A 15,930-nucleotide genomic window follows, 5' to 3' on the forward strand; every position below is an offset into this window, starting at 1 on the left:
ATATGCCAGTGATATTAAACCTGATTCTGGTTTTGATTCTTCAAGTGGACCAATTTATCCCTTGATATCTTGTTGTTCTTAATGTATTTGTAGACACCCTTGGAATTCTCCTTCACCTTGTCTGACAGAGCTACTTCATGTCTTTTAGCCCTCCTGGTTTCCCCCTTAAGTCTCTTGCATTTTTTATACTCCTCAAGCACCTTATTTGCTCCTTACCACTTTCAGTATACCTGCTATACACCACCTTCTTTTTCTTAACCAGGGCTTCAATTTCCCTCAAAAAGCAATGTTACCCAAACCTGTTAGCCCTGGAAGAGAGCTCAGTATCCCAAAATCTGAAGCACTTCCTCCGTCATCACCTTAGCCACATATTAAACTTGTATTATCTTCCTATTTCTGGCCTCACTAGTACTTGGCATGGGTAGCAATCCTGAGATCACAGCCCTGGAGGTCCTGTACTTAATTTAGTATCTAACTCCTTGAACTCGCTCTGCAGGACCCTGTCACCCTTTCTGCCCATGTCATTGGTACCAACATAGACCACGACCTTTGGCTGCTCACCCTCCTCCTCGAGAAAGCTGTTGACAATCTGAGATGTCCCTGCTCCTGGCACCTTGTGGGGAATAAAGCATCAGGGAATCTCATTCTCATCCATAGAACCTCCTGCCTGTTCACTAACCAGTAAATTCCCTATCAGAACTGCTCCCACCTTCCCTTCTGTGTCACAAAGACAGACTCAGTACCAGAGACCTGACTGCTGTGGCTTTCTTCTGTTAGATCATCCTTCCTCGCCCCCCTCCAACATCATTCAAAGTGATGTACTTGTTACTGAGGGAATAGGTACAGCAGTACTCTGCACTGGCTGTTTATCTCCTTTCCCTCTCTTGGTAGTCACCCGGATACCTGAATCCTACACATTATGTGCAGTTTTCTCCCTATGTTTGCTATCAATGAACCCTTTACCTTCCCGAATGATCTGGAATTCATCCAGCTCCAGTTTTTTTTAATGCAGTCTTTAAGAATATGCAGCTGGGTGCACTTCTTGCAGGTGTAGTCATTAGGGCATTGGAGGTCTTCCTGTTTTCTTACGTCCTGAAAAAGGAGCATTCCACTGTGTTCACTGTCATTCCCAATGCTCAAATTGCAATAAAAAGGAAAGAAACTGACCAGAAACTTCATTTAGCTTCTGCCTCTCCTTGTCAAAGCCTCTTTAGCCATAGTCTCAAACTCCCCATTCTAACCCTGCCCCACTCCAATAATGGTTGCTCCCAAAATGGCCACTCCACTTAAACCTAACTTTTTATTGGTCCTTGCCAAGTACCTTATAACCCAATTCGATCTCAAGTCTGCTGAAAGTCCTGACTAGCCCCACTTGCTATTGAAGCCTTGCCCTCACTCACCCCAGGCAATGGCTTGTGCAATTTCGAGCTTGCTGAAAGACTATTATTAGTGAGTGGCTGAAGAATTGCAGCCCAGGGTCAAAGAAGAAAAATGGAATGAGTGCTTGATTGTTGGTGTAGAGGCAATAGTCAATAAGCCTATTTCTGTGCTGTGTGACTCTAAAATTATCTGTCAAGAATGTCTGTTGAAAAAATTTTTCATGAAATTTTGAAGTATTAGTGGATTTTTATTTCGATTATAGTTGGCCATGTAAAACAAATGTCTAAAATTTATTTTTTGTAACATTTCCCCTTGGGTTTTGGAGCTTTAATCATTGCTTGTGGATTATCTCCCTCTTGGATGTGACAGTTGTTTTTTTGGACAACTTTTATCTTTGACTACTTCAGCTGTTCAATGGAGAAAGACAGCTGGGAGTGAGGACAAGCTGGGGAATTAAGTTACACTTTATGATCTACACATAATTGTTTTGAATAAGGGTTGCAAGCATCATGAATGCATCCTCCTGAAGATTTCCCTCCACTGTGAGTGTGTTTGGGTTAGTGTTTCCAAGACCATTACTTCACAGAATCATGGAAAATTTATAACACAAAGTCGTCTTTTTGGCCCATCATGTTCAGGCTGGTTGAGAAACCTACCCAATCTAATCCAATCTGCAGGGATTTTGTGACTTAATCACTCAGCTTGTGAACTGATTGAGCTGAATGAGTTAGCTTTTCAGCATTCGTTTTCCTTTCAATGTGCATATTTGGTGCAAGTCTTAAAATTGGCATCAGAATAACTTTTATTACTTTTAACTGGTGCAGATGGCAGTCATATATCCCCTCACATTAGGCAGAAAGCTGGATTATTGCACTTCACCAATGTGACCAAAGATGATGCTGGACAATATACCTGTATTGCATCAAACAGTCAAGGGGAAATCAGAGCATCCGTTCGCCTTATTGTTGCAGGTATGATTATTTCATCCACTGGCACCTTCATCACCTTCACCAGTAGGTCAATCCACTGGGACAAGCTTCTCATGCAGCAGAGTAAACCTCATAAATCACCTTGTTAAATGCTCAGTGTTTTTCTGGAATACTTTATTTTTAAATAGCCTTCACTGATGGAAGACAAATGTGTTAGGGGGATAAACAGTAATTTTTTGGACACTGGGTAATTCAGTTTAATCTTTGAAATATATGTATAAAGTACCATAAATTTAAACAACAGTTAGGCAGGATGGCTTACTATTGACTTCAGTTACAGTTTAAAATCAAAGCCCTATCTTCCTACTGTTTTTCATGAATCAGGTGTTTGTGTGCTGGATGGGGTGGAAAGCTTTGGAGATGATGAATGTCAGCTGTTGGGGAAGTTAAGCGCAAGGGTAAGAACAGTGTGGTAGGTAGGTGGCAGTGGAGCAGGATCAAGTTTCTTTCTATATCCAACCTAAATTATGCCAGGCCTGGAGGAACCTGCTGCTGGATGTTAGAATTTTCCTAAAGAGTTGGGGTTGGGGTTGGAATGAAGCATACCTCTCAATCCACACCCTCCCCAGATCCTATACACCATACATGTGTGTCTTTCCTTAGTCTTACCAAAGTTTAAGATGGAGCCTGAGAACACAACAGTGTACCAGGGATACATTGCAGTGCTAAACTGCCAAGCCACCGGGGAACCACAGCCTAACATCCATTGGAAAGTGAAAGAGAAGATCTTGGACTCCAACAAGGGCTCACAGAGGTAGGAGGCAATATGAGCAAACCTTCTCGCATGGCATCAAAGCCTTCATGTGCTATTATTAGCTATCGGGAATATTGCCTTAACAGTGAATCCGTTAACCAGCCATAACTAATTCTAATAGTGTTGTTTCTGAATACTTTACACAGGGTACGGAAAATGGATAATGGTTCATTGGTAATCTATGATGTCAATGCAGAGGATACGGGGAAGTACACATGCATTGCTGGCAACAATTGCAACATACAGCACCGAGATGCTTTTCTCTATGTTGTTGGTATGTATTGACAACAAGTGAACAGTTTTTCTTATCACCTTAGCCTTGACTGCTGATTGTCAACTGAAGGTAGTAACCAAAATCCTAAATTTGCTTCATAATCTTTCTTTGCCTATTCCTGCAGAAAAACCAGCTGCTCATGGTGATGAAGACAAGCAGCATACTCCATACAAGATGATTCAGACAATTGGCCTTTCTGTTGGAGCTGCAGTTGCCTACATTATCAATGTACTGGGTCTCATGTTCTACTGCAAAAAGCGACGAAAGGCCAAGCGATTGCACAAAGGGCCAGAAGGGGAGGAACCTGAAATGGAGGTGCTGAATGGTAAGATGCACGTACACTTTGTACCATTAGCCAATAAGCTGCTGGTGAAAATCAGCAAGAAAATTCTGCCAAAGCTGGAATGTGCTGGAAACACTCACAGGTCAGACAGGCTCTGTTCATTTTTGGACAGGAACCCTGGTCAGAACTGAGAGAAAGAGAACAAGTTAGTTTCATTTGCAGAGATAATGGGGGATGGATTCTTAGGGCAAGAAGAATGGTACCTAGTGATTTAAGGTCTGATTCCAAAAAGTTTATGACAAATTTAAATCTCAATTAAAACAACAGAAATGAAATTACTGGATGATCAATATTGAGGCTTTATGGGTGGAGCTGAGAAGTAAGAAGGAGATGAAACATAGAAGAGCTACAGCACAATACAGGCCCTTTGGCCCAGGATGCCATGCCAAACATGCGCTTATTTTAGAAATTACCAGGAGTTACCCATAGCCCTCTCTGTTTCTAAGCTCCGTGTACCTATCCAGGAGTCTCTTAAAAGACCCTGTCGTATCCGCCTCCACCACTGTCGCTGGCAGCCCATTCTACGCACTCACCACCCTCTGCGTTTTTGAAAAAAAACAACAATAAATTGCCTAAGTACTTTGCACCCTCATTTCCTCCCCATTTAGAAAATAGTGTATGCCTTTGTCCCTTCTGCCAAAGTGCATGACCATATACTACACTACACTCCATCTACCATTTCTTTGCCAATTTTCCCAATTTGTTCAATCCTTCTGCAGGTTCCCTGCTTCATCAGCACTACCTGCCCCCACCTGTCTTCGGTTCGTCTGCAAAGTTGGCCACAAAGCAAGCAATTCAGTCATCCAAATCATTGACTTTAACGTGAAAAGGAGCGGTCCCAACATCAACCTCTATGGAACGCCACTAGTTACTGACGGCCAACCAGAAAAGGACCCCTTTATACCCAGTCTTTGAGTCCTGTGAATTAGTGGATCTTCTATCATGCTGGTGTCTTTCCTGTAATACCACGAGCTCTTATCTTGTTAAGAGCCTCATGTGCGGCACCTTTGTTAAAGGCCTTCACTTGGTAGGCTGCTCCAGAAGGTTGGATCGCATAGAATCCAGTGAGAGCTGACTAATTGGATATACATTTGGCTTAATGGTAGAAAGCAGAGGGTAACAATAGAAACTTGTTTCTTGGACAGGAGGCCAGTGGCTAGTGATGTGCTTCAAGCATTGGTGCTGAATCTATTGGTCTGTCATCTATGTCAACAATTTGGATAATAACGTGCAGGGCATGGTTAGTAAGTTTGTAGATGACACTGAAATAGCTGGTACAGCAGAAATGAAAAATGTTCACAGTGAATGGCAGGGTCCAGGGAAGATTGTAGAACGTTGGAACCTTGCAGTACAAGTGTATGGTTAAGAAAATTGAGTCGTGAATTAGAAGTCATAGGTTGAAGTTGAGATGGAAAGATTTAAGAGGACATTGAGGGGCAACTTTTTTTACACTGATGTGAGCTATCAGAGGAAGCGGTTGGGGCAGGTACAATAGCAGTTTTTAAAAGACAGTTGGTCGGGTATATGGATTGGAAAGGTTAGAAGGTTTTGAGTCAAGTGGTAGCTAATAGAACTAACTTGGATGGGACATCTTGGTCAGCATGGACCAGTTGGACCGAAGGGCCTTTTTCTGTGCTTCTGGCTATTAGCAATCAGCTTTTTTTAAAATAGGTTCATGTGTTTTTGTGAGACATACACCAATAGTTTAGCTCTTTCAGCTTGCACCATTCAGAGGTCTTCAGTACTGTGACCAAGTTCTGTACACTTATCAGCTCTTCACATATTAGAAGTGTGTCGATCCCAATGTGAAATTTACCTGTTAAACCTGTATTCACAAGTGAGTTTGAAATTTCCACTGACACTGTGCATGTAAACATTAAGTTTATTCTAAGAGAGAGTGGCACTTTTTTGGGCTCTCATCAGAGCAAACAGGAAGTTCAATAACTTGAATTACTTTTCAAGTGCTTTACCTTTGCAGATTTTTCATTGATTTTTCATTGGATTTGCTGAATATATGTTGGGAAAAATGTTATTTTCAAATTTAAGGTCCTTATTTCGCCAAATAAATAGGGAAAAATAAAGAGTCCAACGTAGGAAATGAGTGGTTTGCATTACTGTACAATTTTATTAAGGCTGGCTCTCATCAGGAATATTAAGGTGGGGAGAGAGATGCACAGAGGACAATTCTCAAGGGGAAAACGGTTTTAGTTCAGCATACAGGTTATTCCCATTTTAAGAACTTATGGGCACCTCCTGCATCTGAATGAACTTTAATTATATTATTAAATTGACAAGTCATTCCTACTAGATTCCCCCCACTCTCTCCACTTTTCGGGTTTATTCTTGAGTGCTTTTGATGCCATTCAGTACAATACTTTGGAGGTATAGTTGCCATGTATAGAGATTTTTGTGATGTGATGTATATATGCAAGCATGTGAAAGCTGAATTTGTTCATTACCTGGGAATGGTCAGCTGTGTCATAGTGCCGTGAAATGGGTTGTTCAGCCCAGCCATTCCATGCTAGCTATCAAGCACCCATTTCCACAAATCCTACATGAACCATTTTATTCTCCACATTTACCCTAAATTCTACTACTTATCTACATGAGATGAGATGACCAATTAACCTACCAGCTAACATGCTTTTGGATTTAGGAGGAGCCTGCCTCCTCCAGAGGAAACCCACACGGTGTCAGGGAGAATGTGTAGACTCCACATGAACAGCATTTAAGGTTGGGATTGAACTAGTTCTCTCAAGTGTGAAGCACCAATTTCACCACCTATGCATTATTCGTAAAGATTAAGACTTGGTCACATGAGGATTAAACTGGACAATGAGATGTGTGAATGGGAAGTTACTCAATTTGAATAATTAATTTAATTATTGTATATGCATAACAGATTATAATGGTACAAATGATGAAATGTTTTTAATTTATCTTTTTCTTTTGAATGCCAGGTGGCACTGTGCAGCAGAATGGTCAGTTAACTGCTGAGATTCAGGAGGAAGCATCTATTAACAATATCACTATGACAGTGGTCCCCAACAAACGCCACAGTGTGCATGATAAACTGCACTTCCCTCGTGCAAACCTTCAGACAATCACAACCCTTGGTATGTAACAAGACATGAAATGCATGAGGGAAAAAATTGCAATATAATCTTCCATCCCTTTCCCACCATTTTTCTGGAAATAGTGATAAATTCCTTACTCAAAACACAAGAACATGAGGAAATTAATATGAACTGTGCTGGTGTCAGCTCCTCTTTTCTATCATTTCTCCATAATCTTATCTGCCTTGATCTATCAAATATTTATCCACCTCCATTTTAAATACTTTTAATGGTCAAGCTTCCATTACCCTAGTGATTCAACTTCTGTGCTTAGTTTTAAGCACAGAAAATTCCAGAGATTCACTACCCACTACACAAAGATTTCCAAGTACCTCTGTTTTAAATGACTGGTCCCTTATCTTGAAGTGTATGTTCCCTTGTTTGAAGCTTTCTGAATCATAATATCCCAACATCTACCCTGTCAAGACACCTTAGGATCTTAAATGTTTGAATAAGGTCACTCATTCTTCTAAACGCCAAGAAATACAGAGCCAAGCTCTTTTAATTTCCCTTGTGACAGTCACTTCTTCCCTGGAATTAGCCTGGTGATTCTCCATTGTACTGCCTCCATTATTAATGTTTTGTTTTAGTTTCAGGGACCAAAACTGTATACAGTATTCCAGGTGAAGCCTCACGAGCAAAACCTTCCTTTGTTTTTTAAACTCCAGCACTTTGCAATAAGGGCCAAGATGCCATTTGCCTTCTTAACTACTTATTGGAGCATATAGTTCACAAAGGTGGTTATGTTCACCAATAAAGTTGCTAATCAGAGCATGTTTTATTGGTAGGCTAGCTGCTCTTCAGGTTGGTTGCTACCTACAAGTTCTGTGGGGGAGGGAAGGTATAGTGTACATTTTCAAATTCTGTTCAGGGGGTGATATTTTGGATATCTTAATGGATTAGCTTTTTAGAGTTGTTAGTTTGGGGGGGGGCCAGTCTACTCTTCAAGGCTAACAACTGATCTATTTTTCTGTGCCAGAGTTGTTATATGTTTCAATGTCAAATGTTATTTGTATTGTGCAAAGTTAAATTGATACAAATTACTTATTAAGTCTTGGAGCTTTATTTGTTTATTTTAAAGCCAGGTAGTTTAGTGATGAAGAATTTGGAAAAAAAAAGATACTGCACACCCTAAATGGCAGAGTTGATGTGTAAAGGTAGTTTAATGCTGTATTGCAGAATATTACAAGTCAGAAAAGTTGCAGGTTCCATCCTGTTAGCTGCTGTTTTTGCTTCATATGATGTGGATTGAAATCAGATGCAGTTGATTTCAACAGAGAGTGAGCCAGGATCATGTTTCTATCTGTTATTCAATCATAAACATGTGCATGAACATTACGTGAGGCTTAATCTGTCACAGCTGTGATTCTGTTCAGGGCCAGAACATAAAGACAGTGAGGCAATTAATCCTCCGCGCATATGTTGAGCCTGAATGAGTGTGTGAAGGAAAGGAATCTATGAGTGCTGCTTTTAAGGAGATGTCTAACCTACAATTCTTCCTTCAAAATAAACAATCCCTCCTGAGTTATTCACTGTCCAGGAATCTGTTTCTTCATAATCCATTTTGACAGATCCGCATACACTAATTTCTATTTATTGAGATACAGTGCGGAATATGCCCTTCCTGTTTATACTACACAGTACATGGTGTACTGTGAGAGACCTGACCAGTTTAGCTCCTGCATGTAGAATATGGGATCTTATTTAAATTTAAGCACAAATTCTGCCAAAAAAAGATCCGTGATTCCATTTGCTGTTTGGTACATGTGTTTTAAAATGGGTACCATTGAAACTTTGGTCTTCTGTTTGTAACTGCAGGAAAAGGAGAGTATGGCGAAGTTTTCTTGGCTAAAGCCAAAGGGATCGATAAAGGTGAGCCAGAGACAGTAGTCCTGGTGAAGAGCTTGACCACACGAGATGAGCAGCTACAACTAGAGTTTCGGCGGGAGTTTGAGATGTTTGGTAAAATGAATCATAGCAATGTTGTAAGACTGCTGGGCCTCTGTCGTGAAATGGAACCACAGTATATGATCACTGAATATGTCGATCTGGTGAGATATTCCAGAGGAAGCTTTTCTATCATACTTTCTGTTATCTTTGTAACTGAATGAAATTGCCAGGGTGTGCTAGATAGAAGTTGAAACGTTCTATTCTAACACATTCTGTCAACCATCATTATAAATGTCTAATTAGCTTGTACATCAAGAAACAGAAGTGCATTTGTTGCCTTAAATAATAATTCCTTCATAGTTTGCAAGCAGTCTCCAAGTTAAATTACGTATATAAATCAGTGCTTGCTTTTATCTGAACTGGTGATTCATACTTGGCGTCAAGCCAAGCTTACCTCTGGGGGTTCATGAGATCAAGGTTCAATGTGGAGACCTAAGCACCCAACTTATACCAACACTTCTCTGCTATTTTGAGGAAATACTGTATTATCCTTTGGTTGAAGCTTGTAAGTTGAGGTAACATCTCCCTCCGGAGGTGAATCTGAAAGGTGAATTTTCAAAGAAGATCAAGGGAATTCAAATAGTGTCATACTCAATGTTCAATGAAAACACTTATCACAAGATCAACTTTAATTGACATTCAGCCATACATGACTACCCTTGAATACAGCTAAACGAAACAGTGTTACTCACTAATTATTTCATTTCCATTGGTGGAACATTATTTCCTGTACCACAAGAGCACTAATACTTCCAGTTGTGTTGATTGGTTGAATGTCCTGGACTATGAAAGGTTATGAAGTACACTAATACTGTACATTACAGTAGGAATTATAGAAACTTGCATCTATAATTATTAAAGATGTCAAACACTATTCATATGCTCACCCTAATACTGTTTCTTTTTTTAACACATTCAGTCATGATTAGTTATTAGATCAGATATCACAACCTAAACCATGCATTAACGTCACTTCACATTACCACTTGTGTTTCTTGCAGTTTCTATGTTGTAGTCAGGAGTGAGAGATTTGGACCTTATCACCTGAAGTTAACAACATGATCTCTGAGCCAAATTTCCATTTTCAGTAGAGGGTGTCAAAAGCTATGATCAGTTTCCAGGTTACAAGCAGAATACAAGGTCGGCCCTGATTATGGAATGTGTTCTTGTTGGTAAACCACTAACTTTTCAATGTCTTTAGTTGTGTGCATCTTCTGAAGACTCGCAGTCCTTCAAGATCCCAATGCCACATCATTGCATTGAGCAATTCCTGCCATTCTGTTATTCTTTAATAAGCTACCATTGTTTCTGATTAAACCATGCCTTCACTTTAACAGACAAAGAAATCCTTGTTTTCAATGGTGGAAACACTCAGCAAAACAATGTATTTTTTTGTTTATATCAGTTCAAAGACTCTTTGATCTGAAATATTAACATTCTTCCTCCTTCCACAGATGCAGACTGTTGTGCTAAGTGTTTACAGCATTTTTCATTTTGTTTCAGGTTTCTCGTGTCTGCAGTTCTTTTGTTTTTGTTTTTACCCACATTTTCTAATTTAGCCCCACATTTCTTGGCCCATCATCTTCCTGATGTCATGCTGGGTTCCACCACTCAACAAGCTAGCTTTCCCTACTTAGCCTCCTGTGCCTTGGGGTGCTCCCCACTCCCTGCATCCTCCTTCAGTTACCCTTTCTTTATCTCCTTACCCTCTCTTCCTTCCTCCCTATCTGTGCAGCTCTCCTCCCCCCCCATCCTTTTGCTGTCCCACTACTCCTTCCTCACTCCCATAGATTTCCTCATCTACTTAAATAGCCTGAGGTAAACTAGCTTTTGTCTAGAAGAGCAAAGTGTATTCTTGTGCTTAATCCGGACAATGCCAGCATGGACTCATTTGCTAGATGGCTTCCCCTGCCGCTCTATTTCTTTGATTGAAAGATATGGAGTATATTTATGATGGTGGATCTGGTTGCATAGTGGACTGCTACATTCAGCATCACAATAGCTTGGTATACTGATTACTTTGCCCAAAACTACAAGAAACTGCAGAGAGTTGTATTTACAGCTTAGCACACCATAAATATCAGCCTCCCCTCAATGGTCTCTGTCTCCATTTCAAGCTGCCTTGGTAAAGCAGTCAATATAAACAAAGGTCCCACCCAGTCCAGACATTCTCTCTTCTCTGCCATCCCATTGGACAGATCATGCGAAAGGCTGAAAGCTCATACTACCAGGCGTAAGGACAGTTTCTTCCCTCCTGTTTATTGAATGGTTTCCCACTACAATAAGATGGACACTTGACCTCACAATCTACCTCACTATAGCCTTGCACTTTGTCTCCTTGCAGTACACTTTCAATGAAACAATTTATTCTGCATTCTGTTATTGTTTCCTTTGCATTACCTCCATGCAATATAAAGAAGTAACCTGTATAGATTTTTTCATTGTAGTCAGTACATGTGACATAGGATCGGAAGATGTTGAATAGTTTGGGTTGAGTTAAGAAACTGCAATGGTAAAAGGACCCTGATGTCAGTTATGTACAGACCTCCCGACAGTAGCTGGGATGTGGATCACATATTACAACAGGAGCCAGGAAAGGCGTGTCAAAAAAGCAATGTTCTGATTGTCATGGGAGATTTCAACTTGCGGGCCGATTGGGAATGGATCTCAAGGGAGTGAGTTTGTTGAATGCATACAAGATGGCTTTTTGGAGCAGTTTATCATTGAGCCAATGAAGGGATCAGCTATACTGAATTGGGTGTTGTGTAAAGAACTGGAGGTGATTGGGAAGTTTAAGGTAAAAGAACTATTAGGAGGCAGTGATCACAATATGATTGAATTCAACTTGAAATTTGATAGTGAGAAAGTAAAGTCTGGCAAAGCGGTATTCAGTGGAGTAAAGGAAACTATAGTGGTATGAGAGAGGAGTTGGCCAAAGTAAATTAAAAGGAGATGCTGGCAGGGATAACAGTAGAGCGGCAATGGTGTGAGTTCCTTGGAAAAATTAGGAAGGTGCAGGATAGATGTATTCCAAAACCAAAGAAATACTCACATGGCAAAATAGTACAACCGTGTCCGACAAGGGAAGTTAAAGCTAATGTAAAAGTAAAAGAGAGGACATGCAAGAGAGCAAAAATTAGTGGGAAGACAGAGGATTGGGAAGCTTTTAAAATCTTACACAGAGCAACTAAAAGAATCTTTAGAGAAAAGATGAAATATGAAAGCAAGCTAGCAAACAATATCAAAGGTTTTTTGTAAGTTTTTTTTCAGGTATGAAGCAAAAGAGTGATGAGAGTAAATATAGGACTGCTAGGGAATGAGGCGGGAGAAATAATAAGGGGGGCCAAGGAGATGCAGATGAACTAAATGAATATTTTACATCAGTTTTCACTGTAGAAGACACCAGCAGTGTGCCAGATGTTGAAGGGTGTGAGCAAAGAGAAGTGAGTACAGTTACTGTTACAAGGGAGAAGGTGCTCAAAAAGCTGAAAGACCTAAGGGTACATAAGTCACCAGGACCAGATGGACTGCACCTCAGGGTTCTGAAACAGGTAGCAGTAGAGATGTGGAGGCCTTAGTAATAGTCTTTCAATAACCATTGGACTCTGGCATGGTGCCAGAGGACTGGAAAATTGCAAATGTCACTCCACTCTTTAAGAAAGGAGGAAGGCAGCAGAAAGGAAATCGTAGACCAGTTAGCCTGACCTCGGTGGTTGGGAAGAAGTTGGAGTTCATTGTTAGGGATGAGGTTATGGAATACTTGGTGACACAGGGCAAGATTGGATAAAATCAGCAATGTTTCCTTAAAGGAAAATCTTGCCTGACAAATCTGTTGGAATTTTTTGAGGAGATTACACGTAGGATAGATAAAGGGGATTCAGGGGATGTATATCTGGACTTTCAAAAGGCCTTTGACAAGGTGACACACATGAGACTACTTACCAAGTTAAGAGCCCATGATGTAACAGGAAAGCTACTAACACGGTTGGAGCATTGGCTGATTGGTTTGGGGCAGCGAGTGGGAATAAAAAGATGCGTTTATAGTTGGCTGCCAGTGACTAGTGGTGTTCCGCAGGGGTCAGTGTTGGGACCACTTCATGCTGTATATCAATAATTTAGATGATGGCTTTGTTGCCAAGTTTGCAGATGATATGAAGATTCTTGGAGGGACAGGTAATGTTGAGGAAATGAGTGGGCTGCAGAAGGATTTAGCTGGATTAGGAGAATGGGTAAGAGAGTGGCAAATGAAATACAATGTTGGAAAATGCATGGTCATGCACTTTGGTAGAAGAAATAAATGTGCGGTCTACTTTCTAAATGGGGAGAAAATCCAAAACCCTGAGATGCAAAGGGACTTGGGAGTCTTTGTGCAGAACACCCTGAAGGTTAACTTGCAGGCAGAGTCAGTGGTGAAGAAGGCAAATGCCATGTTAGCATTCATTTCAAGAGGTCTAGAATACAAGAGCTAGGATGTGATGCTGAGGCTTTATAAGGCACTGGTGAGACCCACCTTGAGTATTGTGAACAGTTTTGGGTTCCTCTAAGAAAAGATGTGCTGGGATTAGAAAGGGTTCAGGGGAGGTTCACAAGGATGATTCTGGGAATGAAATGGTTATCACACAAGGAATGATAGCTCTGGGTCTGTACTCGCTGGAATTCAGAAGGATGGGTGGGGGGGGGGAATCTCATTGAAACCTTTTGAATGTTGAAAGGCCTAGACTGAGTAGATGCAGAAAGGATTTTCCCATGGTGGGAGAGTCTAGGACAAGAGTGCGTAGCCTCAGGATAGAGGGCGTCCATTTAAAATAGAGATGTGGAGAAATTTTTTTAGCTAGAGGGTGGTGAATTTGTTGAATTTATTACCACAGGCAGCAGTGGATGTATTGGATGTATTTAAGGCAGAGCTTGATAGATTCTTGATTGGACACGACATCAAAGGTTATGGGAAGAAGGCCGGGGAGTGGGGCTGAGGGGGGGGAAAAGGATCAGCCATGATTGAATGACGGAACAGACTCAATAGGTTTCAATAGGTACACTTTATGTCAGAGAAATGTATACAATATACATCCTGAAATTATGCTTCTTCACAAACATCCACAAAAACAGAGGAGTGCCCCAAAGAATGAATGACAGTTAAACGTTAGAACCCCAAGGCCCCCCCAACTCCCCTCTTCCATGCATAAGCAGCAACAAAGCAATGACTCCCCCTCCCCCACCAGCAAACAAGGATTGGCATCCCCCCACCGAACACTCAAGCGTGCAGCAAAGCATCAATAAAGACACAGACTTGCAGTACCCCAAAGACGACTCATTCACCAGATATTTAACATACCACAGGCGCGCGTGCGCGCTCTCTCTCTCTCTCTCTCTCTCTCCTCCCTCTCCTCCCTCTCCCCCCCTCTCCCCCCCTCTCCCCCCTCTCCCCCCCTCTCTCCCCCTCTCCCCTCCCCCTCTCCCCTCCCCCTCTCCCCTCCCCCTCTCCCCTCCCCCTCTCCCCTCCCCCTCTCCCCTCCCCCTCTCCCCTCCCCCCTCTCCCCTCCCCCCCTCTCCCCTCCCCCCCTCTCCCCTCCCCCCCTCTCCCCTCCCCCCCTCTCCCCTCCCCCCCTCTCCCCTCCCCCCCTCTCCCCTCCCCCCCTCTCCCCTCTCCCCTCTCCCCTCTCCCCTCTCCCCTCTCCCCTCTCCCCTCTCCCCTCTCCCCTCCCCCCCTCCCCCCCTCCCCCCTCCCCCCTCCCCCCCTCCCCCCCTCCCCCCTCCCCCCCTCCCCCCCTCCCCCCCTCCCCCCTCCCCCCCTCCCCCCCTCCCCCCCTCCCCCCCCTCCCCCTCCCCCCTCCCCCCTCCCCCCTCCCCCCCTCCCCCCCCCTCCCCCCCCCCTCCCCCCCCCTCCCCCCCCTCCCCCCCTCTCCCCCTCTCCCCCCCCTCCCCCCCTCCCCCCCCTCTCCCCCCCTCTCCCCCCCTCTCCCCCCCTCCCCCCCCTCCCCCCCCTCCCCCCCTCTCCCCCCTCTCCCCCCCTCCCCCCCCTCCCCCCCCTCCCCCCCCTCCCCCCCCCCTCCCCCCCCCTCCCCCCCCCCTCTCCCCCCCTCTCTCCCCCCCCCCTCTCCCCCCCTCTCTCCCCCCCTCTCTCCCCCCCTCTCTCCCCCCCTCTCTCCCCCCCTCTCTCCCCCCCTCTCCCCCCCCTCTCTCCCCCCCCTCTCTCTCCCCCCCCTCTCTCTCCCCCCCCTCTCTCTCCCCCCCCTCTCTCTCCCCCCCCTCTCTCTCCCCCCCTCTCTCTCCCCCCCTCTCTCTCCCCCCTCTCTCTCTCCCCCCTCTCTCTCTCCCCCCTCTCTCCCCCCCCCCCCCTCTCCCTCCCTCCTCCTCTCTTCTTCTGGGCATGGGCCAAATGGCTGAATTCTGTGCGTATGTCTTATGGGGCAATAATAAACTAATTTATCGGTTTCACCCTGGTTTGGTTTGACTTGGCTCTGCTCAGCCCATCCAGCTTCCAACACAGTCATTGCTCACCACTCTAATTTTGCCACTTCTCTTCCAGGGAGACCTCAAACAGTTCCTCCGTATTGTGAAGGGCAGTGAAGAGAAGATCAAGTCGCAGCCATTAAATTTGAAACAAAAGGTACTAGATCAATAATTTATATTTGTAAGTATTAAAATCATTTGAAGTATTATTAGAATTCAGCCATTGGAAGAATGCTAAATTTCCACATGGGCAAGTATCTTCTCAGTGGTATTCCAAAACTTGGAGCAAAACTGTATGTTTGTCTATTTAAACTTCTGTGTAAGCTTGCTCTGCCATTCAGTAAGTTCACAGTCATTGATATTGGCTTGACTTCACCCTATTGCCTGTTATCCCACAATCATCAATCTCCCCTATATCTCAAAATTCTAACTGTGATTTAAATGTGTTCGGTGATACAGATTTTATAGCATTTTGGGGTAGACAGTTCCAAGGATTAATGATTGAATGAAAGAAGTTGTTCCTCCTTATCTCTGACTTAAATGGGCATCTCCTGATCCTGAAACTGTGCCTCTATGTAGATCGTCTCCGAGTCATCTTCTCACCATCTATCTTGTTGAGCTCCTCTCAGAACTTGTCTCAATGAGAGAATGTCTCAGTATTTTCATTAAGTCTG

The 15,930-nt window shown here is 43.2% G+C and overlaps 1 protein-coding gene across 1 annotated transcript in view; it reads left to right on the top strand.

Annotated features, from left to right (window-relative positions):
• Positions 1-15,930, top strand: part of LOC140191284 (inactive tyrosine-protein kinase 7-like) — a 211,542-nt gene that overhangs the window by 179,750 nt on the left and 15,862 nt on the right. Inside the window, exons 11-17 of the mRNA XM_072248558.1 lie at positions 2,205-2,351; positions 2,973-3,123; positions 3,270-3,397; positions 3,522-3,722; positions 6,701-6,856; positions 8,675-8,907; positions 15,333-15,413. Coding sequence (XP_072104659.1) covers positions 2,205-2,351; positions 2,973-3,123; positions 3,270-3,397; positions 3,522-3,722; positions 6,701-6,856; positions 8,675-8,907; positions 15,333-15,413 — 1,097 coding nt within the window. The remainder of the gene's footprint in view (positions 1-2,204; positions 2,352-2,972; positions 3,124-3,269; positions 3,398-3,521; positions 3,723-6,700; positions 6,857-8,674; positions 8,908-15,332; positions 15,414-15,930) is intronic.

This window comes from Mobula birostris, chromosome 2 (genome assembly GCF_030028105.1).
Source record: "Mobula birostris isolate sMobBir1 chromosome 2, sMobBir1.hap1, whole genome shotgun sequence".
NCBI classification, from domain to species: domain Eukaryota; kingdom Metazoa; phylum Chordata; class Chondrichthyes; order Myliobatiformes; family Myliobatidae; genus Mobula; species Mobula birostris.